The 21,953-nt window shown below is 47.0% G+C and overlaps 9 protein-coding genes across 10 annotated transcripts; 3 read left to right on the top strand and 6 right to left on the bottom strand.

The window, feature by feature from the left end:
* Positions 1 to 91: 91 nt before the first annotated feature.
* Positions 92 to 1,199, bottom strand: SPPG_00303 (uncharacterized protein). The gene is made up of 6 exons (XM_016748632.1): positions 858 to 1,199; positions 751 to 793; positions 602 to 644; positions 452 to 540; positions 327 to 387; positions 92 to 264 (listed from the first exon to the last, which is right to left on the bottom strand). Exons 1-6 carry the CDS (start codon positions 1,123 to 1,125, stop codon positions 235 to 237), a joined length of 534 nt encoding a protein of 177 aa, XP_016612622.1. The 5' UTR covers positions 1,126 to 1,199; the 3' UTR covers positions 92 to 234.
* An 810-nt stretch (positions 1,200 to 2,009) lies between these two features.
* Positions 2,010 to 3,114, top strand: SPPG_00302 (uncharacterized protein; the record flags this gene model as incomplete). The annotated part of the gene is made up of 2 exons (XM_016748631.1): positions 2,010 to 3,011; positions 3,070 to 3,114. The coding sequence occupies 2 exons, from the start codon at positions 2,010 to 2,012 to the stop codon at positions 3,112 to 3,114; spliced, it is 1,047 nt and encodes a 348-aa protein (XP_016612621.1).
* Positions 3,115 to 3,218: 104 nt separating this feature from the next.
* SPPG_00301 (uncharacterized protein) lies at positions 3,219 to 4,589 on the bottom strand. The gene is made up of 7 exons (XM_016748630.1): positions 4,501 to 4,589; positions 4,258 to 4,409; positions 4,080 to 4,183; positions 3,962 to 4,016; positions 3,854 to 3,889; positions 3,538 to 3,790; positions 3,219 to 3,480 (listed from the first exon to the last, which is right to left on the bottom strand). The coding sequence occupies exons 1-7, from the start codon at positions 4,520 to 4,522 to the stop codon at positions 3,347 to 3,349; spliced, it is 756 nt and encodes a 251-aa protein (XP_016612620.1). The 5' UTR covers positions 4,523 to 4,589; the 3' UTR covers positions 3,219 to 3,346.
* A 147-nt stretch (positions 4,590 to 4,736) lies between these two features.
* SPPG_00300 (uncharacterized protein) lies at positions 4,737 to 5,582 on the top strand (the record flags this gene model as incomplete). Its single annotated transcript, XM_016748629.1, has 4 exons — positions 4,737 to 5,003; positions 5,080 to 5,113; positions 5,184 to 5,228; positions 5,297 to 5,582. 4 exons carry the CDS (start codon positions 4,737 to 4,739, stop codon positions 5,380 to 5,382), a joined length of 432 nt encoding a protein of 143 aa, XP_016612619.1. The 3' UTR covers positions 5,383 to 5,582.
* Positions 5,537 to 9,181, bottom strand: SPPG_00299 (STE/STE20/KHS protein kinase; the record flags this gene model as incomplete). The annotated part of the gene is made up of 21 exons (XM_016748628.1): positions 5,537 to 5,757; positions 5,818 to 5,898; positions 5,979 to 6,195; positions 6,266 to 6,366; positions 6,423 to 6,551; positions 6,607 to 6,730; positions 6,774 to 6,826; positions 6,902 to 6,962; positions 7,025 to 7,243; positions 7,301 to 7,549; positions 7,633 to 7,714; positions 7,786 to 7,922; positions 7,991 to 8,045; positions 8,108 to 8,180; positions 8,244 to 8,282; positions 8,359 to 8,410; positions 8,473 to 8,531; positions 8,596 to 8,644; positions 8,751 to 8,933; positions 9,004 to 9,022; positions 9,093 to 9,181. 21 exons carry the CDS (start codon positions 9,179 to 9,181, stop codon positions 5,537 to 5,539), a joined length of 2,292 nt encoding a protein of 763 aa, XP_016612618.1.
* Positions 9,182 to 9,499: 318 nt separating this feature from the next.
* Positions 9,500 to 10,915, top strand: SPPG_00298 (uncharacterized protein). Its single transcript, XM_016748627.1, has 6 exons — positions 9,500 to 9,668; positions 9,735 to 9,772; positions 9,834 to 10,138; positions 10,198 to 10,408; positions 10,489 to 10,666; positions 10,726 to 10,915. The coding sequence occupies exons 1-6, from the start codon at positions 9,541 to 9,543 to the stop codon at positions 10,811 to 10,813; spliced, it is 948 nt and encodes a 315-aa protein (XP_016612617.1). The 5' UTR covers positions 9,500 to 9,540; the 3' UTR covers positions 10,814 to 10,915.
* Positions 10,862 to 13,350, bottom strand: SPPG_00297. Of its 2 annotated transcripts, XM_016748625.1 has the most exons (6): positions 13,142 to 13,350; positions 12,797 to 13,051; positions 12,482 to 12,735; positions 12,216 to 12,427; positions 11,630 to 12,154; positions 10,862 to 11,568 (listed from the first exon to the last, which is right to left on the bottom strand). In XM_016748625.1, the coding sequence occupies exons 1-6, from the start codon at positions 13,290 to 13,292 to the stop codon at positions 10,947 to 10,949; spliced, it is 2,019 nt and encodes a 672-aa protein (XP_016612615.1). In that variant the 5' UTR covers positions 13,293 to 13,350; the 3' UTR covers positions 10,862 to 10,946. The 2 variants fall into 2 exon arrangements, with proteins under 2 accessions (XP_016612615.1, XP_016612616.1); XM_016748626.1 differs by having other exon boundaries at positions 12,797 to 13,350.
* A 52-nt stretch (positions 13,351 to 13,402) lies between these two features.
* SPPG_00296 (uncharacterized protein) lies at positions 13,403 to 16,499 on the bottom strand. The gene is made up of 6 exons (XM_016748624.1): positions 16,350 to 16,499; positions 16,142 to 16,290; positions 15,842 to 16,086; positions 15,671 to 15,780; positions 15,519 to 15,609; positions 13,403 to 15,447 (listed from the first exon to the last, which is right to left on the bottom strand). The coding sequence occupies exons 1-6, from the start codon at positions 16,441 to 16,443 to the stop codon at positions 13,470 to 13,472; spliced, it is 2,667 nt and encodes an 888-aa protein (XP_016612614.1). The 5' UTR covers positions 16,444 to 16,499; the 3' UTR covers positions 13,403 to 13,469.
* A 322-nt stretch (positions 16,500 to 16,821) lies between these two features.
* Positions 16,822 to 21,800, bottom strand: SPPG_00295 (uncharacterized protein). The gene is made up of 15 exons (XM_016748623.1): positions 21,656 to 21,800; positions 21,293 to 21,581; positions 20,806 to 21,174; positions 20,304 to 20,738; positions 19,939 to 20,244; positions 19,514 to 19,846; positions 19,345 to 19,438; positions 19,054 to 19,280; positions 18,716 to 18,991; positions 18,451 to 18,648; positions 18,072 to 18,371; positions 17,835 to 18,008; positions 17,561 to 17,767; positions 17,123 to 17,501; positions 16,822 to 17,043 (listed from the first exon to the last, which is right to left on the bottom strand). The coding sequence occupies exons 1-15, from the start codon at positions 21,679 to 21,681 to the stop codon at positions 16,955 to 16,957; spliced, it is 3,702 nt and encodes a 1,233-aa protein (XP_016612613.1). The 5' UTR covers positions 21,682 to 21,800; the 3' UTR covers positions 16,822 to 16,954.
* Positions 21,801 to 21,953: the final 153 nt, after the last annotated feature.

Here is a 21,953-nt window from a genome sequence, read left to right as displayed (position 1 = left end):
CAAAGGCGATAACGCTGTTCATTTTTACCTCCCCACGATCTCTTGTCAAGGCAAACATGGCTGATCACCACTTTGCCAGCAAAAGACGGCAGCGAGAATCATGGGCTTCCATTGGTGCTTGTGGAAACGTTCTGGGTTATTTACAAAAAGCGAATACTACTTGCATTATGACTGCTTCTCAAAGCATAGCTAACTACACTACGATGATCACATCCCAGCTCAAAGTTCTAGCCCTTACTCGCTATCCACCCACTGTGATGCAATCTGGGGGTTGACATGGAGGATGGTGAGAAATATCCTTAACTTGCGCATCCAATCTGACTGACCTCTCCAATATACGGTAACTGATATCGATCCAATGAATCTGCATTTACATACGCCTGATAACTATCGAGCATTCGTTCAGTTTAGAACGGAGCCTTCAAAAGACATCTCAGTGATCGCTACTTACGCCAGCCAAGCAGCTAATGCAACTTCAACCAGGAAAATTAACCACACCAGTGTCGTTGCGGAGAACAAACTGAAAAAAAATTGGACACCCTTCACATGCACTACGTTAGTACACATATTTCAAAGAGAACAGAAGGCAATCTGTACATACCAGGATGCCAACAAAGGTGATAGCGGATTGCCAGGCGTGAAATCTACGATTGTATCGATAAATTAGATGTGCGAGGCCTAACGTAAAGTGACGGCAGCAGAAGGTAGCATAGCAGCGATATGCGCTAGAGCCCGAGTGCAGCTACTGACCGAACATAATCATTTTTTGTTTCAAGAATCAAGAAAAGAACACCTAAAAGCAGCTGCGGTTCAGCCCCGTTTTATTGACATCTGAGGGACGTGACAGTAGACCCCACCTGTGACACAACCAAGTACATAACACAACGCTGCCTCAATGTCTACCCTGGCACCCAAACTGGTCTCATACTTATTTACGCGCTCTGCCGCATCTTGCTGCTGTGATGCTTGGTATGGGGGAGCGCCGTAACCGCGGGGAGTGGATGAGGAAGATGGTGGGTGGACGGATGTTGATGGTGCTACCCCTCCCTGTTGATAACCTCCCGCTCCGATACGAGGCTCTGCTGGGGGTGGCTGATAGGGAGAGAAAGATGAAGGGGAGCTCATGTTGCTGATGTATGGAATTCAATGGTCCCAACGACAACGGCCAGGCGTGAGTCATCAGGTGCTTTCAACCTTGGCTGATTGCCTAAGCATAATTAGCTCCATCGATATTTCCAAGTTAACTCGACCCACACCGGATTCACCATTATATGAGCATACACAAAGAAGGGCCCAAGAGTTGGTGATATGTAATAAAGAAATCAATAATAAGAATATCTATCAATTATCCTGACGCTGGAATGGTGATCTGTCCTCGTGGGCATTAAAGGCTGCTCTCTCCCTTCCCCCAATTCTTGTTCTGCTTTCATCACTCAAGGTCGATTATTGCCACAGACTCCCAAGTTTAACAGTGCATTTGTCCTTGTTCTGTTGCGATAGGTCACGGCCATGTTCACCCCTCTCCATTTGACAAGCAAGCTGCTACTATAATTACGGGCTTGATCGCGTTCCTCTACTGAACCACCGTATCTGCTTGGTGACCTCACTTCTTCAACTTTGTGCAGCAACCTAACATTTCCATTTTAGGACAAGGACATTGAGGGATAGACTGGGTAATCTAGAAATATGTTAGAACTGATATAGCTCAAGGGTGTAGGGATGTGTATATTATACAGTGACATTTCCGCCGTTTTCGCACTACAAATAAACACTTGTTACTGGATCTGTGTAGCTCGGAAGGAATACCTCAAGCAAGGCCCTCCCACATGCATGTGTTAGAAGTATGTAAAACAAGCGCAAGCTTCATTGACATCAACGCAGTCCGAGAAAGCCAGTGGATCCCGTAAACAATGCAAACCAGTGGACCCTCAGATACGATGCCCCCATCAACGTATTGATGCGCACAACAAGATAATGTTGTCAGCCATCCAGCAACTTGTGTATGGGATATGGCCATCAAAATCATTCATGGTTCCACTACATATGGTCCTATTCGCAGTCCGTCGACTATAAGATTTATATGTACAGCCCTGAAGATTCCCTTTCGGGCAAGCCCAAGTTTGCGCGGGATTTCGGATCCCACTAAAGCCTACTCCGCCCAGGAACCGGATGCTAGCGTGGTTGCCGGGTTGTACGAGCTAACAAGCAAAAGCGACGTGGTTTGGGACGACTCCATAGATGCGGAAGGTATGGCAAAGGACTGCAAGCCTACTGCTGACAAACAAGGAGGAAACACCTTTCCCAGACCGAAGCTTGAAGCTCCAACACCTACGTTCGATGTTTCAGCTGTAATGGAAAAAAAGGAACCGAACACAGACCTTGATGTCGGAATTGAAGCTCTGTTGTTTGTCGTTTCAAGCATCCCTGCACGTTATTTCAAGTATAACAAGATACTAGCAGCAAAAATGGACCAGGCGCTGGCGGAGGTGGACATCTTGCAGCAATCGCTGAACGATCTTTATGGTGACACCAAGAAGGCCCGGTGTGAGTCCAGCACTACAAACATCCCGCTTGAGACAATGCGCACGTTCATCCAGTACCGGATAGCGACCATCTTATCCGATGTTTGGTCTTCCGTTTGGCACAAATTCGGTCCGAAGTATCGAAAGTATCATGTAACAGATGTAACAACCTCTGCAGCGCTGGAAAGAGCCGAACACTGTCTAAATCGCCTTCATGTATGGCGCCGCACAATGGACGCACAAACTTGGAATCAGATGAAAAACAGCTCAACCATGGGTCACTTAATCAACGTCGCTAAGCTTTGGCGACGAGGAAAATACAACCCGCCTGTTGTTGAGATAGATATGGCAAACGTGTTCGGCGAAACCTCCTGGAGATATCTTACCCGTCCTGCTCACAGCCCAAGAGTTCCCTCGAACGAGTGCACTCAAATGGTAGACTCATTATCCGCTTTACGAGCAGTACGTCTGTTGTTTATTGATGCCATGGTACGTACGGGCCTCCACCAAGACGAGCAGCTCGCTGCAATGCTACAATGTTTAATAGATCTGGAGCGATCGTCACGGCTTGCCGAGATACCAGAAGGCGTAAGGCATTCATTTTCGTATCCTAGCAGTTATGTAGAACGCACTCTTTGTAGAGAATTTGGGATTAGAAAAGGTTAGAGTTTAAAGCAGTTATTTAGTGACGTGGTAGGGGGACCTCAAGGCAAGTTTTATTGCATGAAATTTCATATCAAATACAAGCGGGGCAAGGCATGCATAACATCTACAATGACAAGAAAAGCAAGAGAGCGCATCGAGAGTTCAATGTACCACAGCAGTCAAATGGCACTCGGTTCGCCAAGGCTACAAGCCATCTCCTTTAGAACCAAATCGGCGCTCTCAGGTAAATTGTGACAAGTCCACGGAATTCGTCCTTTGTTCTTAAGGAGCTCTTTATCAAGGTGGAAGAGTCCTGCAGACGGGTGTTGGGGAGTTGAAATCTGAAAGAAAGCGCAACAGTTCCACTCACCATGGCCAGGATTCTTTGAAACCCTCGCAACTTCCCTAAGGAGGTCCCCTAAATCCTTGACATGCTTGGTCTCCTTGCACAGGAAACGAGACTCGACAACATCCATCAAGGCATAATCTTTGTTCTGGCCGGCGACTTCCGTGAGACGCTGGCAGTCTTCGAAAATCGCCTTTTGGATATGCAGCGCGTCTTGTATAGGGCGAATTCCATCGATCGGGTGCGTACTGTACTCGATCTTGGGAGCCGGAATGTCCTGCGTTTTGTCACACCTAGTTAGATCGTTGACAATGAAAGGGACACAATATTTTCTCCTTACCATGGGATGCGCTTTTCCTCCACGCTGGATTGCATACTACCCAAACGGATGAAATGGACTGTTACAAACCGTTGGATTCTGCCATGATATGTTCTGTACCTTTCTTACCTTCTCAAGGTAACAGGCATCTGCTAAGCACTCCAGTGCCGATTTTTCAAACAATCTAGAGACAGTCGTGCGAATCATGTAAGACGTAGTATGTAGATACGACACGGTGGAGACTTACAAGGCGAACCCATGAAGGTTAACATCAGCGCGAGAACTGTCTGCGGCGAGCTTCTTAAAAGCGTACCAGCTTCTAAGTTCCAGGTTGACATGCTTGCTAATGGCCTGGAAGTGTTATCGTCAAAACAACATGCTACATCACGCACCTGGATAGGTCGGTGAATATGCCTACTACCTACCTCTTGAACATCAGCGTTGAAGCTGGCCGACCTGATACAATCGTCCATATTGGCATCGCTGACTTCCTTGATATATTTCCGGGCCATCTCGCCTCCGTGGGTGGGTTCAGGCATGTTGACGTTACGAATAACCAAAGTGTGGAAAGATGAGGCTGGAAAAGATGGTGGGGGTAACAACTCCTGCCGACTGATTTATATACTCCACAGAACATCCCGCAACTTTTGGACAGGCAGATTACATACAGGAGGCTTGCAGTGGTGTCATAGGACATAACTCATCGTGTCACTGCTGCATCAAGACTTTGCTATAGGGGACTCAGTATGACATACCAAAACGATTTGCAGATAATATGACGGGGATCTACTGTAGCTGCGGGATACGTTACGTAAAACTTCTGTCCGGTTAGGTCGGACTAAAACACGTGACGACATGCTCTTGTGCACGATACGCCCAGGAACGCACATTCTTAGATCAGATCATGAAGCGCAAAACCAAGTCAGCAAAATACGTTGAAGACTCAGAGGAGGATGTCTTCGACGCATACGATGATGAGGACCTAGATGGCGGGGATTCTGCAGAAGAAGTAGCTCCGAAGAAGAAGGTGAAAGCTGCTGCACAGCAGGGGGCAACAAAGGTTAAGGATCCCACCAAACAGTCCAAAGAGGGCGAAAACGACTCGAAAACTGGAAAGGATGGAGAATATGTTCTTCCTTTGGATGGGAAGAAAAAACTGACTGTCCAGAAGGTGTGCTGTTTTGCAGTCTTCCCACGTACCTACCTATTTCGAAGTTTACTAATTACCAGTCACATCGGCATCCAAGTTCAAGAACCTTACCCTGATTGGGATACGTGAATGTGAGTGATAAAGTGTAATCCACAGGCGCAACTTTAGAGTCTAATTGTATATGCCTGTTGGCTACCGTAGTTTATACGGATAAAAATGATGGAAAAGAAAAACCTGGAAAGAAAGGTACCTCAGGCTATATCGACCAAATGATGGATGATGTTCTTGCTTAGCTCTCCAATTGACTCTTCCAGGAATTGCGATTTCTCCCGCTGCTTGGACAACATTGAAGTCCCATATAGCAGACATTGATGAAGCTATCAGCAAGTTAGAGAGCTAGTAGCAAGCGAGGACTCATACGATCTACTGATATACATAATGCATGTAAATTTGCTCACTGACACGATGCGTAGGCTGTCGGACGTCGGAAACCTCTGAATCACCCAAGCACGACTCCACCCGTGTTCAAAGCACAGTTTTCATTGTATCACATTTCATTGACTCAGTTCAATCAATATAATCGAAGCCGTCTTCATCCCATCCTTCTCTTCCTCTGCTAATAGGAATAGTTTCTCCCCTTTACATACGAGAAGGTTCAGAGATCGTATCTTGTCTCGTTTTGTTTCGAAAACATGGACAATTTTGCCTGTTTCGCTGTTAATTACGTCCACAACGGCTGTGGAACCCGCTACGAGGTAGTCATCGCCCAGTTTACCTATAGGTAGGGTCAATGATATGAATCTTATTCCTTTGCATCGCAACAAGGATGATTTACCTGAGAACGTCAGTGAGTTTCGCCATGTTAGTGTCCGATTCTCTTTCATGTTGAGATGTAGCTTTGTCATTATTCCCATATCTACAATCAAGATTGTTTAAAACAGTGAGCAACAACCGTAACGGTAAGTTGAAATCACCCAACAACACATTCAGACTTACGTTCATAGCATAATACAAACAGCTGCGAATACAAGACACCTCGGACTGGTGGGCCCAACTTGTCCTCTGGGACGCCAGGTACCACAATTTCTTCGACTGTCACAGTTTGGAGGTCCACGACCTTAAAGCGGGTGGCCGTTCCAGCATACAGTCGCAATTCCCCAGTCGGAGACTCTGTTATATCTAGGCTTGTGACTTTAAAATCCACCATTATTTCCTTTTTGTAATTCAATGACAACATTATACTTTGCAGTTGAATATGACTTGCACGCCGGAGGATGACAAACCTTTAACTTCATGAATTTATTGAATGGATGTGGTGCCCATTTAAGTACGAGCAACGATTTAGGCGTAGCAACACACAGGTATATTGATGGTCCGATTCGAGCTGTCAGAGTTGACGTGTAAGTATGTGCCCGAATCTAAGCAGAAACTATAACTGACCCAGAGAATAAAATTGGCACCCCTTTGTCTCCTTCATCTTTTTCAACTTGGTCTCCGTTTCAAACTTTTGACGTCGTTTGAATTTTGTAGTAGAAGTCATGTCATGTGTCGCAACCATGTCATATTTCCCTAGAGGGTCTGGTAAGACTTGAGGAATGAATCTTTCTGAACCGGGCGACAGTACCGGATCTTGATATAATAATGTTCAAGTCCTCTAAAGCATTTATCTGCTCATATCGGCGTGTCGACAAGGGTATCATTTTCGGGTCTTTTTCTAAAAAAGCGCCCGGAGATGTGAGGGGCGAGAACTGAACGAGCGGAGCGAAGTAGCTTGGTGGAAGGCCACATTACCTTTCGTTTCAATCCAAACAGCCCGTCATCCGTTCCCAACAATAGCGTGTCGCCTACCAAATGCGGGAGCGGGGATCATCAACAAACTTTGGAACGTACGGTCGCCGCCAACTACATCCGCGCAATACCCAAGAATTCTGCACAGTTCACTTGAATTGCCAGTCGGCACATTCTGCTTGCTTTAAATGTCTAGACCAAGATAGGCGTAAGAACTCTCGGCAAATACTGCTCTGTGGGATCTAGGTACATACTGGTTTGCGCTGTGGTGTTGTCTCCTTCTCGTTGCTTTGCTCCGGCTTGTCGGGCACAGCAACGCGCTCTACAAATGCTGCGGATTCCTCCTTAGCATGCGACGGTATCTTCTTTACTGTTTTGTTCCTTTCGTCCAAAGGTCCCAGTGTGTCTTCGTCATGTCCTTCACTTTCTTCTATTGACCTCAGTGTGTCACTCTTTGGGTCTTTGACACTCAACTGAATGTTGAACCGAATGAGCTCATGCTTTTGACGCAAGAAACATCCTCATCCAACCTGCTGTAATGTTTGATCTAGTGCGGTATCCATGTTGATTTCGACCTTTTGTGCCGTCGCTCGCTTTTTGACCGTTTCGGCCTTTTCGCGGGCTTCATCGTCATCTTCGTCCTCGTCCTCGTCCTGCCCTTGCGGAAATAGAGGATTCTTTATTCCTTGTACGGCTCGTAGTCGTTTCGCTTCACGCGTCCGTTCAATGAGGTTCGTTACAATGTTTGCAGGGTTACCTTCAGGTCTGACGAAAGGATGCTGTAGCAAAGAGATAAGCTTTGCGATACTAGAAACTCCCTTAAGTTTCTTGCTAAATACTCGTGCACTTGGATTAAGTGTACCTGAAGAAGCTGGTCGGCAGTTGGCCGCTTGTCTGGATCCTTCTCGAGGCAGACGTGCAGGAAATCTCGAAATGCCGGCGACCTGGGCACCATTTAGGATAAATGTTTAATGATGAGGTTCTCACAATCTAGTTCGTGCGGAAAAGATCCCACCATTTTGTCTGGTCTTTTAGCTTGGGTGGATCCAGTTTCGGAATCATGAATAGTACTCGCATCGGATGCATGTCAAACATTGGTGGGGAGCATTCAGCCATTTCCATCGCGGTGATTCCCAATGACCATACATCGGCCTGTCAAATATACGGTGAAGACAAGGATCGTATCGATCGTATCTTCATCTGGAAGAGTGCTTGCTTACCTTGTAATCATATGCTGTGCCTTGTTGCTCTGCTGTTATCACCTCCGGGGCCATCCTGAATACAATACAGATGAGAAGACATGATATGAATTAATGTGTTCAGAGACAAAACGTTACCAGTATGGTGTGCCAATGAAAGTATGTCGCTTGGAAAATGTCCTTGTCAATTGCGTTGATACCCCAAAATCCGCTGCAATTCATGTCACAATGCATTATTAAAAGGTAAGGCTTATACGGCGTATGTCCTACTCACCGATTTTGATTTGACCATTTTCAGTCATCAGTATGTTGCCTGCCAGAATGAGAGAGAAAGAACGGCCATCATCGGTCTGAGACTTCTGTGGACTACTTTTCTCCACAACCCTTACCACATTTTATATCTCGATGCATCTTGTTGCAGGAATGGAGGAATGCCAAGCCCTACAGTTTACGTTTCGTTAAAGCAATCGGACACAAAAAAGAGGTAAGACAATGATATTTACAGTCAAACTCTCCCGAATTATGCACGTAATTTCTTGTTCTGTAAGTGCACCCCGCAGACCTAAAGGTCACAGTGTTAGTGACAATAGCTCACCATTAGCTCTCATGGAAATCTCCATCCATACCCTTATATGCAGCTTCTACAGAACCTCCCCCACAAAACTCCATAACAATCTAAGGAGAGCAAATTAGGAGAACTTAGTATTTGGTGAAAATAAGGTGGCAATTTTCGGGTAGAGGAGACGCCCGGATCTGCGACTTAATGTCATTCGTAACCCACCCAGATGTGCTTCTGTCCCCGTACAGCCCCCTTCTTCATATAACATCCGATATAGGATACTACATTCCGATGGTTACAGTCTCGCAGGAAGTTCACTTCGTGTAGGACCTCATCAAGTTCTTCTCCAGCTTCCAGTTTTATCACTTTCACCGCGGCCAGTTCTCCAGTAACACGACTGCGTGCCTAGGAATCGTGAGACGAATAACATAAGAAGATCCTTCAGCCTATCAAAGCTTTGTCGCTCATTGCTCACTTTGAATACTTCTCCATAACTGTAGGAGAGTGGAAAGGACAGTGAAGTGTTAGAGGGAAAGATTTCAGTTATCTGGGTGCACGAGGTACCTTCCCGTTCCGATATGCTCCATCAGCTCATAGAGGGTATCAGGATCCTCTTTTGCGGCGATGCCGCTAAGCGCTCGCTTTGCTGACATGCTATTGAGGGCCGGCGGATGATATTGGGCCAGTTGACTTGTTTGGGACTTTTCAGTAGGCAATAATCAATGGATCTGATTTTTGTTCGTTTGACTGAGACTTCTTTGGCAGCAATCAGCAATTGCTAATTACAAAATGGGATGCACTCTCTCGATGCGCAAGCTTTGGTTTGAGTCGTCGTTATTGGTTCAGAATATTCGTGTGTTTACCCTTGGATGTAGGGCGGGATATTCTCTCGCGTTGTCTTTCGTAAGCGCGGTCACATGCTCTTTGATGATTCATCCGATGGGACCGCGAGTGCACAAGCCCATCTGTTCTGCCGGCTCACCCAACATCTGACCCAACATTCATCTACACAATGGCCAGTTCCAGCGAGACCCACGACACTACGACGCAATTTTACAAAACTCCGGATGGAGCAACCATTGCTTATCATGTTCTTGGAGCCAAAAATGTGGGAATACCGTTGATTCTTGTCATGGGACTGTAGGTTCCTACGCGTGGAAAAGGCCGTTAATTGGTTGGGAAAGCAAGCCTGATATGCGTTTGTAGCACGGGGGTGAAGGAAGACTGGGCTCATTTCGCTTACGGTACGTGTAGCTGTCAACTCATGTGCTCTGTTCAAAGCACTCACCCTGACGTTATTCATAGATCTGTCTCGTACCCGGCCAGTCTGTGTCTTGGACAACAGAGGCATAGGGGAATCCTCTCTGTCGCCACCGCTACCGCCATTTCGAGACCCACCCCAACTCACGATAACCCAAATGGCTACAGATGTTTTCTCAATCCTTCTCCACTTGAAATGGCACCGTTTCCATCTATTAGGAATGTCAATGGGGGGAATGATAGCTCAACAACTTGCCCTGCTTCTTCGAGGCCGCGACGATTGCGAATGCTTGAGTCTTGTTCTTCTTTGTACGACCCCAAAAGCTGCTTTGCGGGGATTCTTAGCGCAGGTATGGAACGAGTGTGTCTGACATGGCCGCATTGTCATCTAAACCATTGGTTCGAATAGCTTCATGCAAAGCTGTCGGATAGTTTAGCCGTGAATGTCGCCGCTACGGGTGGCGCATCGAAGTCAAATCTCACTGCTGATGAAAAGTTGAAGTTGCAGAGGGCGATGATTGAGAGTAACTTCACTCCCGATTGGTGTCGAGCTAATAGTGCGTACGTGGATACATTGATTCAAAACTCTGCAAAGTGGAAAAGACCTATACGCATTACAGGTGTGTTATGCCATGTCTGGTTGGAAGTATCAATCGGACTGTTTCTGTATATTGCTGGCTCACCGGCTTTCCCCACAAAGTGCAACAGCTGGAAGCCCTATCCACGTTTGATGTGACAGATCAACTTCACCTGGTGTCAACTCCTGCGCTCGTCGTACATGGGCTTAATGATCAATTGATAAATGCTCAATTCGGTGCCAGCCTCACTGAACTGCTACCCAACTCACGACTCTTAACCTTACCGAATGTTGGACACATGTAAGGAGTGCCTGTTTGCGATCCTGCATAACTGGGTGGTATGCTGAAACCATTTTTAGGATGTATCATATGGACGATGGGCAAACCGCGACGGCCATTGAATCTTTCTTGCGAGAAGTAGAGGGAGGAGCACGAGCTCACCTATAGGATAATTCCGCACTCAGATCGTTGCTTACAGAGACATAGACAACATTTACAAAATGGCACGAAATGGTATTCGCTATATTTACAGCTCCAGCGACCAGAAACGGGCATGAATTGTAGAATCAGTGACGCGACTCTAAGCATAAGCATTGATCATCCGTCCAACCGCACGGGCAGCGGATAAAACTACTTCGGTAATCTCCCATAGGTGTACATATGTTGTGTACTGAAACGCCAACACAGGGGGCGATTCATTTGGGGCCTGTCCTTCCGAAACTCCCTTGCTGGCTACGATTTTGCCACAGCCGCACGGTTCCTTGCCCTTGTGACTTGGATCTGGGGCATCATCCCCTTGACTAGGGTTCATCAATTTAGTTCTGAGCTTCAACAGATGTGTTTCTAACACATCCCTGCGTTTGATCACTTCTTGAACAATGACTTCTAACCGAGCTGACAGCTCAGCACTCCCAATAACTCGGGTACCCTGACTTGTAGTCCAGAGTACAACATCACCAAGGTCCGTTAACGCGTTGCACAGGGAAGTTGTGTATGTGCTCACATGAAATGATTCCGTATCACCTAACGGCTGCGCAGCCATAGCGTGCATCAGCGCGGCAGCATCTAATGTCCAGGCAGTTAGCCATTCGGACATTATAGTATTTCCTACAAGGTGCGCTGACTCCAGCAGACGGGGTGAAAGGGCTCGCAGGGTGATCAGTCGATCGCTATAAAGTCCGGCCAGCTGATAAAACAGGAGTCTGCCAATGAAATAATGCAGCTTAGAAACAGGGCATGTTCATCAGCGCCACGTTCACTTACCGCAAGCGTCTGATGACTTGATCCAGTGGTGCTATATGAACGAAATGAGGGCTTTGCGTCCATCGAACTTCAACCTGATAGCTAGCTTCCAATCGGGCTCTTTCTTTCTCTAGGGTACGTATGATATGTACCGCAGCTGGGTGCGTTTTCTCATGGAACTCCTTTACAATATCCTCCTCCTCTCTCTTAACTGCATCATCGATGACTCGTTCCCAGTCATCCAATGTTAGAATTGACTGATCGGCGGTGGTCGAGTCAGCGCTCGTGATGTCACTTTGCTCTGGTCGAGGGGCAGCAGGACGGTGCTCAGTTTCGGAAGGAGGTGCTTTACCGAGCAACCATCCAAGCTTTGCTCTTATTCCTCGCTTAGGGAGGCCTTCCAAAGGCTGCGCTGTTACAGCCTCTTCTGATCCGAGAATGTCCATGCCTCCTTCCACCGCAATTGTCCTTGATGTAGAACTCCACTGGGTTTCTAGTCTATGAGGACTTGCTGGGGTCACTGACTGGGAGGGCTCTCGTAAATATCTTCACCAATACTATTAGCGCCATATGATCTTGGAATTTTGCGCATACGCCATCTACCCACCCTTCATGCACCAGATCATGAAAATATCCGGCAATATCTTTGAACAAATTACCCGTCACGACTCGATGCACCAGAGTAATCCGTACAGGCCAGAATATGAAGGCACCAGCCAGGGAGAGCAATGTACCGATAATCATGCTCGCCATTCGGGCGAGCGGGGGAGCGTATCGCGGAGTATCGGGATTATGAAGAAGATCATCATATGCACCTAGCTAACAAATGTATCAGGGGAATTCGCAAGATTCAATCCTCCGAAAGGTACATACCAAAGTAATTACAAATGTTAGATCGGTCAGTTTCGTGGTGTAAGCTTGTCCTGGGAGTGATTCACGTACTGAGGCCGTAGTGTATATGAATATGAATAAAATGACGCCGATCGCATATGGTTTCCACGAACAGTCCAGACAGGACTTGGGGGGTATGATAGCATCTAACCCGAGTACGCAAAGAGACAAGATGGCAGCCACAATGACTCCAATCAGTCTTTGAGCAAAAAGTCGCACCGAAGCCGTTTGATTGGCTAAAAGAAGCCGTTAACACATATCATACAGAATGCCGCGTAGGGTCAGTTCCAAACTCACGCTGGGTAACGACGACTGCAGCGATTGTAATATATACAGTATTGGACGGATATGCTTCTTCGATGGGCCTGATCAAAGTGAATAGGGATACCAAAACTATGGTGCAAGCGACCTGTGCTGCTGCATGATTGATCTTGAAAACCTGCTGGAGTCTTCTCTTTATTTCCCGCCAGTTAGGTAGCTGTCCGCGGGGAAGCGTCGGGTTGCAAGAACTCGCTGCCCGAGGTTCAGTTGACGTCGGCTGCTGTGAAGAATCTAGGAGAGCACCAGAGGATGTTGAAGGACGATAAGAACCGGGTTGGTTTCCTTCTTCAAACTGCCCGCCAGCTGCAAAGGGAGGGCCACCTTGTTCCTGGTCTACATTAACGGTGGTTTCTCCAACGATGGGAAAATAGCATTCTGGTGTTTGTTGTGCGTTTTGGGAGGGGCTTTCCCGAGCAGTGAGAAAGGCCTCTGATGGCGTTGAAGGGAGCTCCTCGCCTCCACGTTGCGACATTGAGTCGACAATATTGAGTGGTTTGCATTCCCCGTCTGGTAGATCTCCCTCTGGAGCTTGCTATGGTGGAAGATGGCGGGGATGATGACTGACTGTGGCACATGATACGACGCGCGATCGCGAATTCAACGCGAACCTCACCGTTGCAGGATTCAGTTTCTATTATTACACGGTATCCTACCGCCCAACGATCTCTTGGACTCGCTCATAAAATAATATATATGCTTGGCATCGAGCCACCTCCTCCCATGAACTTGGCCGAACATGAGTATCGCTGCAGTAGACCCACTCAACAGCCTCCTCGTCCAAATCAACGGTGTTTGCTTCATCTTTCACAGCAATGCTGTCCAATGTGTTTGTGCTTGTGCCAATGCGCACATATGCAATATAATGCCCCGAAAAAAGCCCGCCTCCATGCACCACCACCCCATTCAATCTGTATCTTCCGCCATCTCTTCGGCCCATTGGCTGAGTATCGCTGCCCTGAACGGCTTCTTCGACCTCATCTGGTGCCATGAAGGGACTCAAGTCTAGATACTCTTCAAACGCAACTGGATCTTCCACTTTGCGTGTCCGTCCACCAAATCCAACTTGCTGAAACCGTTTGAGGTGCATAACCAGTACATCGGGCACGCTGTGGAGGAGGTAGCGTTTATAGGCACGACTGCGGACTGGGGGTCTTGCGGGCTTAGTGGAGGGATACTCAACGACTGCTATGGGTTCCGGTGTTTGTGATATATCCGAGCTCCTGTCACCATCGGGTCGCATTGTGTTACCAAAGTTATCAAGAACAGACAGATTCAATCCATCTGCTTCTTGGTCCGATACGGGGCTTCCATCGCTACTTCTACCTTCTGCAGTATCTTCATCCGACCCAATGTCATCCACGTCCTCCTCTTCCAGAGCGATCTGGTTCAATGTGGCGATGCTCGAATTGGTACTCGGAAGCCGTGTGTCTGGACCTCTACTGGATGTCATTGTCCCTACGGACGACAAAGAACGTTCCTTCAGTGGGTTGACAGGCTCGGCCTCCAATAGTCCGCTGCCGTCCGTCTCTTGCAGAGGAAATTCATGGGGCTCCGCCTTTACTGGAGCCGATTGGCTCGGTGTGTGCGAAGCAGAAGTACCGTGCACAATTGGCAGCGTCATGCTTGATGCTGTTGCTGGTCCTTCTGCTGGCAGTGTATCTTTAGAGGTATCCGAAGTCTCTTCCGATAAACTGCTGCTTTCGTTCCCTAGAGATTGTCGAGCTTCATCTGTGTCTAGATGACTAGAGCGCCTCCCCGACGACTCACTCTCCGTCTTAGGGTCGGCCTCGTCTTTGTCTTTTGCATCACCAGGAGACACTCCATATTTCAACTTGTAACAATGATCGCAAGAATAAGCACTATCTCCATCCAACGTTTCCACGGCCATGAATTCGACCAAGCATCTGCGCAAAGTTACGGGTTTCTCCACAGGCTCTCCTTCACGCTCCGTGGATAATGGGCGCAACAACGTATCGATAAGCTGTAACCGCGTGGGGTCCTTAGCATAGGGCGACCGTGATGCCATATTTTGCAAGGAGAGATCGGATATCCCGGCGACCACCTTGTCTATAATAGAATTAAGCACATCGGTTGCAATATCTTCAGAAGACGCAGGAGCGGGTGACTTGACTCGGCGACGCGAAAACGCGGAAAAGAAGCCTTTACTCTGCTTGATTCCGTCTTGGAGGATGGGCAGTGATAAGTCCATGTACTCCTCAAATGAGTAAGAAACATTTTTACATGCATCACACACGATCAGCTGGCATAGTTTTCCGCCAAATACCCTGTCCACGAAGGTTCGTTGCCCGGGCAAAGGCTTGTTGTCTTCGCCTTTCTGAAGTTGCTCCTCGCGCACGCCATCCAACAATCGCCGCAATAGTTCGTGGCTATCCTGCTGGCCATACATTCGGTATATGCGCCAGGTATTACTTAAGGCGCCAAAAAGGTCCCTAGGGTTGACAGTACCACCGCCGCTCGCAAACTGCGCGTTCATTGACGCAAGGAACCTTACAAGAGCACCGGTGAAAGGTCCCTTAACTAGACGAGATTCTGAAATGGCCGCTTGCAATTGAACTTGCAGGAGTTTTGTAGAGTTTATGCATTGCATTACCGAATTGAAAAAGCAACTGAGAGTTGAGAAAGCTCAGTTTTGTGTCGTGCTTGTCATTGGTCCAAACCACTGTGCGTCATGACTCACGTATTTCCCAAGTTCGTAAGGCCGGGAGCAGAAATAATAGCTTTGCGCTTCTTTTTCCCGGAAGCGGCGCTGGGCTCTTTTCCCACGATATCTGAAGTGTTCAATTTTAGTCAATGACCCATACAAGTCAAGCAGGTATGGAAATGCCGGACCCTTGATAGTTTGTTTCGGCTTTAAGATGGTTTCCACCATCTTTTTGCTTTCAATCACTAACAGATTGTGGGTTGAGGTTCCGTTCACTTCCGTGTCGCATGCATAACACCTACAAAAAAATTCAGCTTCTACACCCCACCCAGAAGGGCGTCCAAGGCAAAAATCCTTACCAGCACTCCAGAGTTTGCGTATGTATGGCGATGTCGTGCTGCTCGCGATCATAATGGGCTACAGCGTGGGCATTGTCGTTTCGACCACAGTTCACTTCTCCACACTTTAAGCATAACCACAGTGCGGTTGCATCAGCATGCAGCGGAGTGGCCGGTGCTGAAGATGTTTGAGCATCTTCTGCGCTGTTAACAACGGCCTTATTCTTTTGCTGATTCGCTGCGCGCTGTTGCTCTCTTCTGCATGTCTTGAGTGACGTTTAGCTCGTGTGAAACGAGGTGAAATTCACCACAGTTAGCTACCATGCAATAAGCCCCTTTCGCAAGGGTGCTTGGAAGCTGCCGTGACAAACGAGTTATGCGAACTGCGGTCTTGAGATGAGGACATTTTTTGGGGGCATTTGCCCCCGTCTCTTGCTCATTTTCATTTTCTACCTCCAAAGATATCCCATCTTACCAGATGGCAATTAGTATCGTTTGACACTGATCAGATCCACCATAGGTTGCTCACCTGTAACATCTGTCGCAGATGTCGACGGTGTACGGCGAGGAGTACCAGTCTTCTTTCCCCTCTTCGCTTTCTTTGCCTTTGCCTTCTTTGTCATTGCCGTTGTCGTAGCATCTCCAAAATCTGGCTGGTGGGATTCTCATCTGACAGTGCAATATACCTTTTTTTGGAAACCAGTATAAACAAACAAAACGCGGATCTTTGGACATCAGCGCGCCAGTCAAGAGAAACTATTTCAAAGATACTTTGTCATTTCCGTCATTGATTTACACTGTTTGCAATGATCAGCACATCTTTCTCTTTAAATCATATCTTTTTACTCTCCCCAACTTGTGTGAGTTCAGATATTATTCGATCCATTGTAGACCCTGGCAATCCTCTGGACAACCCAACTACGATGCCTCAATTTATGAGCAGCCGTCCCGCTAGGCGTTTGTATCACTCCTGATGTAGTTAGTCAGCATTCGTGAACGTAGGGTTCAAGTCTGGTGTATTTCGATACACTAAACAAACAGAAGACTACAGGCAGTCAACACTGCGGATCCCAGCGTACGATTAATATAACACAAAGTATAAAAACAAAATCCGTCTCTATCACATATTGCTGCTCACTGCGTTGATAACGCTTGTTGTTCGACTACAGCTGGTAGTGGTGGTGGTGGAGGGGAAGCCATTGGTGGGAGGCGGTATGCTGTAACTAAAGCAGCCGATAGTAATTGATGAGTATTGTGCTCACCCAACATGTATGCATTGTACAAGAAGCTATTCTGTCATACCTTCACTCTTGGGTCTTGTTGGTCCACTTGGAGATTCTGATTCATCATCTTGGCCCTTCACATGTTTTAGCGCAATCTCTGCAGCCTTCTCCCTTGCTCGGGTTCCTTTCAAATCTCTTCGGAGCTGATTGATCTCCTTAATTAGAGCCACATTTTCGGCCATGATGCGGACATTATCGGCCCTGTGAATGCTCTGATCTTTTGTAACTTTGCGACGAAGGGAAGCCACGGTGCGCTCGAGGTACTCCCGCTGGCGGGCATATTCCTGTTGAATATCGGTGGTAGAAGATGAAGCGATGGCGGGAGTAGCAGAGCTGCTAGAGGTAATAGACGTATCCGTCGAAAGGCAATACTTTTGGTAGATGTTCTTGATGTGCGTCTAGATACCCTGTCAATATGAAGCACACTCTTTTCATGCTTTACCAATCAGGCAGATACCTTGAGTAACTTCGGCTCTTGAATGTACTGGACGCATTCGTTCAAATCCACTTTGAATCTCTTCACAGTGGCAGCAAAGCCCTTCACCCGAGCGTGCTCCTTCGCCACCTCCTTTTCTGCCGCACGGAGTTTCAATTTTAAATCCGCAATTGTTAGCTCCAAATTAGAGTTGGCCTTGTGATAGTGCTCCAGCTCAACATCCATTTCCTGAAGTTAAAGATGGATGAATGAACTGCTTTGTAGAAGAGGCAATTATACTCGGAGCCCTGCTCACTTTTATTTGATGCGTCATTCCTTGAATATCTTGCTCTCGAGGCTCAATTTGGCGCTTGAGCTCCTTAATCTTATAGTCCAAGACAAACTTGAACTTCTCCAATTCCTGATTTTTCTTTTTCAAGTCGTATATACGCTTCTCCTTGTCTTGGATAGTCTCATCCCTCTCTTGAATCTACCAAGGGCCATCAGTCATTATCAGCAGATGATGAGACTCTCATGATGCGCTAAACCATACCTCCTTCTTCAATCCCGCTATATCCTTCTCCAAGCTCTTGATAACGCCATGCAGCTTTTTCTCCTCATTATACATCTTTCCAATTTCTGCCTTGTGAGCGTCGATTTCGGAATTCAGAGTATTGAATTTTTTCCTCATAATTCCGTTTTCTCCTTTCAATCTTAGCCCAATTTCACGTTCTTCTTTTAGCTTTTTCTCGTATCGGTGTTTGATCTCCAGAATTTCAGTATCCGCATCTTGTTCTGTTTCTCGAGTGGTTTCTGTAAATTCAAGGTGTTGGCTTTTGAGTTCTTGTTGCAGCTTGACCACGTCAAGAGGCTAGTGTCAGCACATGGTCGCAGTATGTATTCTGTTTCAAATGCACGAATGAAGTACTCACTTGATCTATTTCAGCTTGCTTTTCTTTGACTCTCGCTTCAAAATGTGCTGTCAGTTCTGCGAGTGCCTTCTCTTTGGCTGCCTGCATGTCCCGCATTTGTCTTTCCCATTGTCCTTGAAGCTCCGTTGATCGACCCTGAAGCTCCTGGTAGCGCTCATACTCGGCCATCAACTTGGCGTTGTGAACTGTCTCAAGTTCCTAAGAAAAATTGAATACCAACGTTTAGCTCGGTGAGCGGATAGTCGTTCTGTGTGCAATACTCTACCATCAACTCCCTCGCATGCCGTTCTCGTTCTTCCGCCATTTCTTCCTCATGGCGAACTTCTTCTTTCTCCTTATCTGTCCTTAGCACAGTGCTTGTAATTTTCAATGCTTCGATTTCTTGCATGAATTTCTCGGTAACCTCTTTGATCTTCTCGTTGAAGTTCATGTCTTTCAGCCGAAGCTGGTACTCATTTTCCATCTTCAGTTCTTCCACCCGGGTCTTGAGCTCCGCCATGGTAGAGTTCTTCTCTTCGAGGTCGGATTTCGTTACGAGGATCTAACAACGGCCTTAGTTAGATGGTGCATTTTTGGTTAAGGAAACGCAAATTGAGGGCACACTTCATCTGCATAGACGATCTCACGATCCCGTTTCAATCCTCGGCCTTCCTTGTCCGATATTTTGAAAACGTAGAGTGCCCCGTCTTCGGACGTCGAAAAGAGAAACTGGTCATCGTAGCTTACTCGTAGCTTGGTTACGGGTGCAGAATGGGCTTGATGCTCTTGGTAATCTCCTGGCTCGCTGCCAAGGGGATATTTCATGGACCGGATAGTTCCGTTAGCAGTACCTTACAGGTGTTCGCATGAGCATCTACATTGAACCTGATGCAGAATCGCTAAACGTAGACTTACCCACAAACATCATTCTTCCCGATTGTGACAGAATGACCTGGGTTAAGACTGCGTCTGATTCTTGTTCCCGAACTATTTGCGAGTCAATGATTTCCTATTGAGCAAGATTTGATTAGAGGTACGTGCCAATCAACAATTATGGGCACTAGTGAATTCCTCGCAAACCTACCTTCAAGGTCTTGTCACTTCCAACGGCAAAAATACTACGGCCATCTGTTGTCGCAATGGCACAAGTGTAACTGCAACTTTTCAGAATACTCTCTCCTTCACGCTTGATCCCACTTCCGCTTGTTCCAGTTAAGTCTCTCAATGCCCAATCATATATCGCTCCATCCATTCCGGCCGAAACGATTCGAGAATCATCCTGAGTCCAAAACAATGATCGCACCTTGCCATTGTGACCTTTCAGATTACCCAGATTTTCGAAATTCCAAGTAGAATATATTTGAATGGTATTCCCGTGTACCACTGCAAAATATTGCCCTCCGTTCGAAAATCGACACTGATAATGAGACAGTCCGCTGCTTTAGCAAGTTGCCAGCTTTTCGAAATATTGAATGATGTGATACCCAAGCCGCATCTCCTTCTGCTCACCTCCCGACATCCGCGAATTGTAAACTCCCGGAAGGTTCTTATGTCATCTATTAACAGGTTCATCAATCGCAGCTTATCGCTAAAGCCAACCAAGATATACAGCCCGCTTGGGTGAATCGCGACCGAAAAGGCCTCTTCCGGAAAGTATTTCACAAGTTCTGATGTGGAATCGAGATAGTTCCATACACGCACAGACCGATCGGTGGAGCATGTAACGACTAAAGGTTTGCGAATGCAAGTATCGCACCCAGTGACTTGACCATGGTGAAACGGCTGAGAAAAGAGTTCAAATCTCGATTCTTCCCCCTGCTCGGAGCATAAACGGGTTTAACACTCAGTGGGACGTTCCCGGTGTTTTGTCTTACCTTCATTTCTGTACCGGCCAACATAATTGCAAACATCTGGTTTGTCTCCGTGGTACAAACGAGGTTGTCCTCGCTGGGACTTATGGCCATACTAGTGATTTTTGCATTTTCATCCTGTAGCGTAAGTTCCTTCACCTTGCGGTAAAGCTCCTTGTTGGACTGCGACAACTGTGACTGTCCGGATTGCTGTGCAACTGCGCTACTACCAGCTTCGTCGCTCTTATCATAGATGGCAATACTCCCATTGGAGCCTCCGCAAATAAACCCCTTCGAGTACGCAAACATGGTGCAGACTGCCCGAGGAATTTGCGATGATCCATGTAGATAGTTGAGCTCAGCACGTAGTTCCCCATTGTTCTCAAAAATAAGAATTTTGCCATCCTCGGTACCGACAATGATGCGATCGTCTGCCGACCAGCAATGAGACATGTAGTTCTAGAGAAAAGATTAAATTACGTCTACAATCAAAGGGCAGATATGAATATCGGGTCACCATGCTTACCTTCAAGTCACCTTTTTGAATCGCAAAAGCTTTCAATACGCCCTCTTGGTATCGAAATAGCTTGAAGATTCCATTTCCTATAACGCAGAGCTGGGTATTGTCGGTGGGGTTGAAACTGACTTCATATACGACGCTGCCAAAAGCAGCTTCCCTCGCAACCATTGACGTTGAGGATAGAACAGCTACCGAACCTTGAGCACCTGCTGTAACCCCATGGCTAGCACCCTTTTCCACTGGCAGATTGGCAGTTTTTACAGATGCCATCATCTTTGCTTTTTCCCAGGACCAATAATAGAGTGTCCAGTCCGGTGGACCCGTTTGCGTGAGGATGTACTTTGCGTCCGATGAAAAGGCGATGCTCACAAAATCCTACAATTGAAATTAGATGCCAGTACGGTTGCAGCAAGCAAGCCGCCCATCTATAGCAGCAGATAGTCCAAGCCCATATATGGTGACTGCAAACTGATCATCTCTAATAGTAACTTACTTTGCCCTCGGTATCCTGAGGAGAAAGTGTCTTCCTTCGTCTCAAGGTGTGTAGATCGTACAGCGCACAAAGTGGCTTGTCGCTCCGTTCTCCGATTGCGATGTATCGCTTGTTGGCCGATACTGCCATTGCTGTTATGCCCTCGCATTTTTCTGTCACTGGAATGAAACGCTGGATCTTGCTTTCGGTATTGTAAAGGATAGAATTGTGCCCTGCAGGATAGATAACCGTTTGCTCGTCCAGGTACGCAATGCAGTTGTTGACATCGCCTTTCAGACCAAAAACGTGGCTAAAGATATGTTGGACATCAGGAAGTCGAAGTTATTATGAATCTTATCACTATTCGCTCCTGTTTGCACATACCGATGAGCCACGGCAGCTATGGACATTTTTGCTTGGATTGGAGAAGTAAACTAATTGCAGGTGGGGTAAAGTTCGCACAGGCAGAGCCCTGTGCTTTGGGCCTTTAACAACCCCACGTTTTGATGGATGGTATCTTTCGACCTTTGTCTTAGGATGCTGTTGGACGACGAGGTCCAAGCAACTATATCGTCGGACATGCTTACCTAACGGCGCGATTGGGGGTCAATGAAGCAGGGAACACACCATATTCCTAGACTGCAACTCTTCTAAATACTGATGGCATCAACATGGCGAACAA

This window comes from Spizellomyces punctatus, assembly GCF_000182565.1.
Source record: "Spizellomyces punctatus DAOM BR117 chromosome Unknown supercont1.1, whole genome shotgun sequence".
NCBI classification, from domain to species: Eukaryota; Fungi; Chytridiomycota; class Chytridiomycetes; order Spizellomycetales; family Spizellomycetaceae; genus Spizellomyces; species Spizellomyces punctatus.
This window is presented reverse-complemented; position numbering and strand designations above follow the sequence as displayed.

What these genes read in the sequence shown, in the direction of transcription:
- SPPG_00303 (XM_016748632.1), bottom strand. Translation starts at nt 1,125, where the DNA reads ATGAGCTCCCCTTCATCTTTCTCTCCCTATCAGCCACCCCCAGCAGAG. An exon ending in ACAAAAAATGATTATGTTCG is followed by an intron (nt 645 to 750) that starts GTCAGTAGCTGC and finishes ATACAATCGTAG; the next exon opens with ATTTCACGCCTGGCAATCCG. An exon ending in AGTTACCGTATATTGGAGAG is followed by an intron (nt 265 to 326) that starts GTCAGTCAGATT and finishes GTCAACCCCCAG; the next exon opens with ATTGCATCACAGTGGGTGGA.
- SPPG_00301 (XM_016748630.1), bottom strand. Translation starts at nt 4,522, where the DNA reads ATGACACCACTGCAAGCCTCCT. An exon ending in AACCTTCATGGGTTCGCCTT is followed by an intron (nt 4,017 to 4,079) that starts GTAAGTCTCCAC and finishes GACTGTCTCTAG; the next exon opens with ATTGTTTGAAAAATCGGCAC. An exon ending in GAGGAAAAGCGCATCCCATG is followed by an intron (nt 3,791 to 3,853) that starts GTAAGGAGAAAA and finishes GACAAAACGCAG; the next exon opens with GACATTCCGGCTCCCAAGAT.
- SPPG_00298 (XM_016748627.1), top strand. Translation starts at nt 9,541, where the DNA reads ATGGCCAGTTCCAGCGAGACCCACGACACTACGACGCAATTTTACAAA. An exon ending in TTGATTCTTGTCATGGGACT is followed by an intron (nt 9,669 to 9,734) that starts GTAGGTTCCTAC and finishes ATGCGTTTGTAG; the next exon opens with CACGGGGGTGAAGGAAGACT. An exon ending in TTACCGAATGTTGGACACAT is followed by an intron (nt 10,667 to 10,725) that starts GTAAGGAGTGCC and finishes AACCATTTTTAG; the next exon opens with GATGTATCATATGGACGATG.
- SPPG_00297 (XM_016748626.1), bottom strand. Translation starts at nt 13,292, where the DNA reads ATGTCGCAACGTGGAGGCGAGGAGCTCCCTTCAACGCCATCAGAGGCC. An exon ending in CATGATCTGGTGCATGAAGG is followed by an intron (nt 12,155 to 12,215) that starts GTGGGTAGATGG and finishes GTATTGGTGAAG; the next exon opens with ATATTTACGAGAGCCCTCCC. An exon ending in CAAGTCATCAGACGCTTGCG is followed by an intron (nt 11,569 to 11,629) that starts GTAAGTGAACGT and finishes TTTCATTGGCAG; the next exon opens with ACTCCTGTTTTATCAGCTGG.
- SPPG_00296 (XM_016748624.1), bottom strand. Translation starts at nt 16,443, where the DNA reads ATGACAAAGAAGGCAAAGGCAAAGAAAGCGAAGAGGGGAAAGAAGACT. An exon ending in CGAAAGGGGCTTATTGCATG is followed by an intron (nt 16,087 to 16,141) that starts GTAGCTAACTGT and finishes ACGTCACTCAAG; the next exon opens with ACATGCAGAAGAGAGCAACA. An exon ending in CTTACGAACTTGGGAAATAC is followed by an intron (nt 15,448 to 15,518) that starts GTGAGTCATGAC and finishes CTCAACTCTCAG; the next exon opens with TTGCTTTTTCAATTCGGTAA.
- SPPG_00295 (XM_016748623.1), bottom strand. Translation starts at nt 21,681, where the DNA reads ATGTCCATAGCTGCCGTGGCTCATCG. An exon ending in GGGAAGAATGATGTTTGTGG is followed by an intron (nt 19,281 to 19,344) that starts GTAAGTCTACGT and finishes AACACCTGTAAG; the next exon opens with GTACTGCTAACGGAACTATC. An exon ending in AGATCGTCTATGCAGATGAA is followed by an intron (nt 18,992 to 19,053) that starts GTGTGCCCTCAA and finishes GGCCGTTGTTAG; the next exon opens with ATCCTCGTAACGAAATCCGA.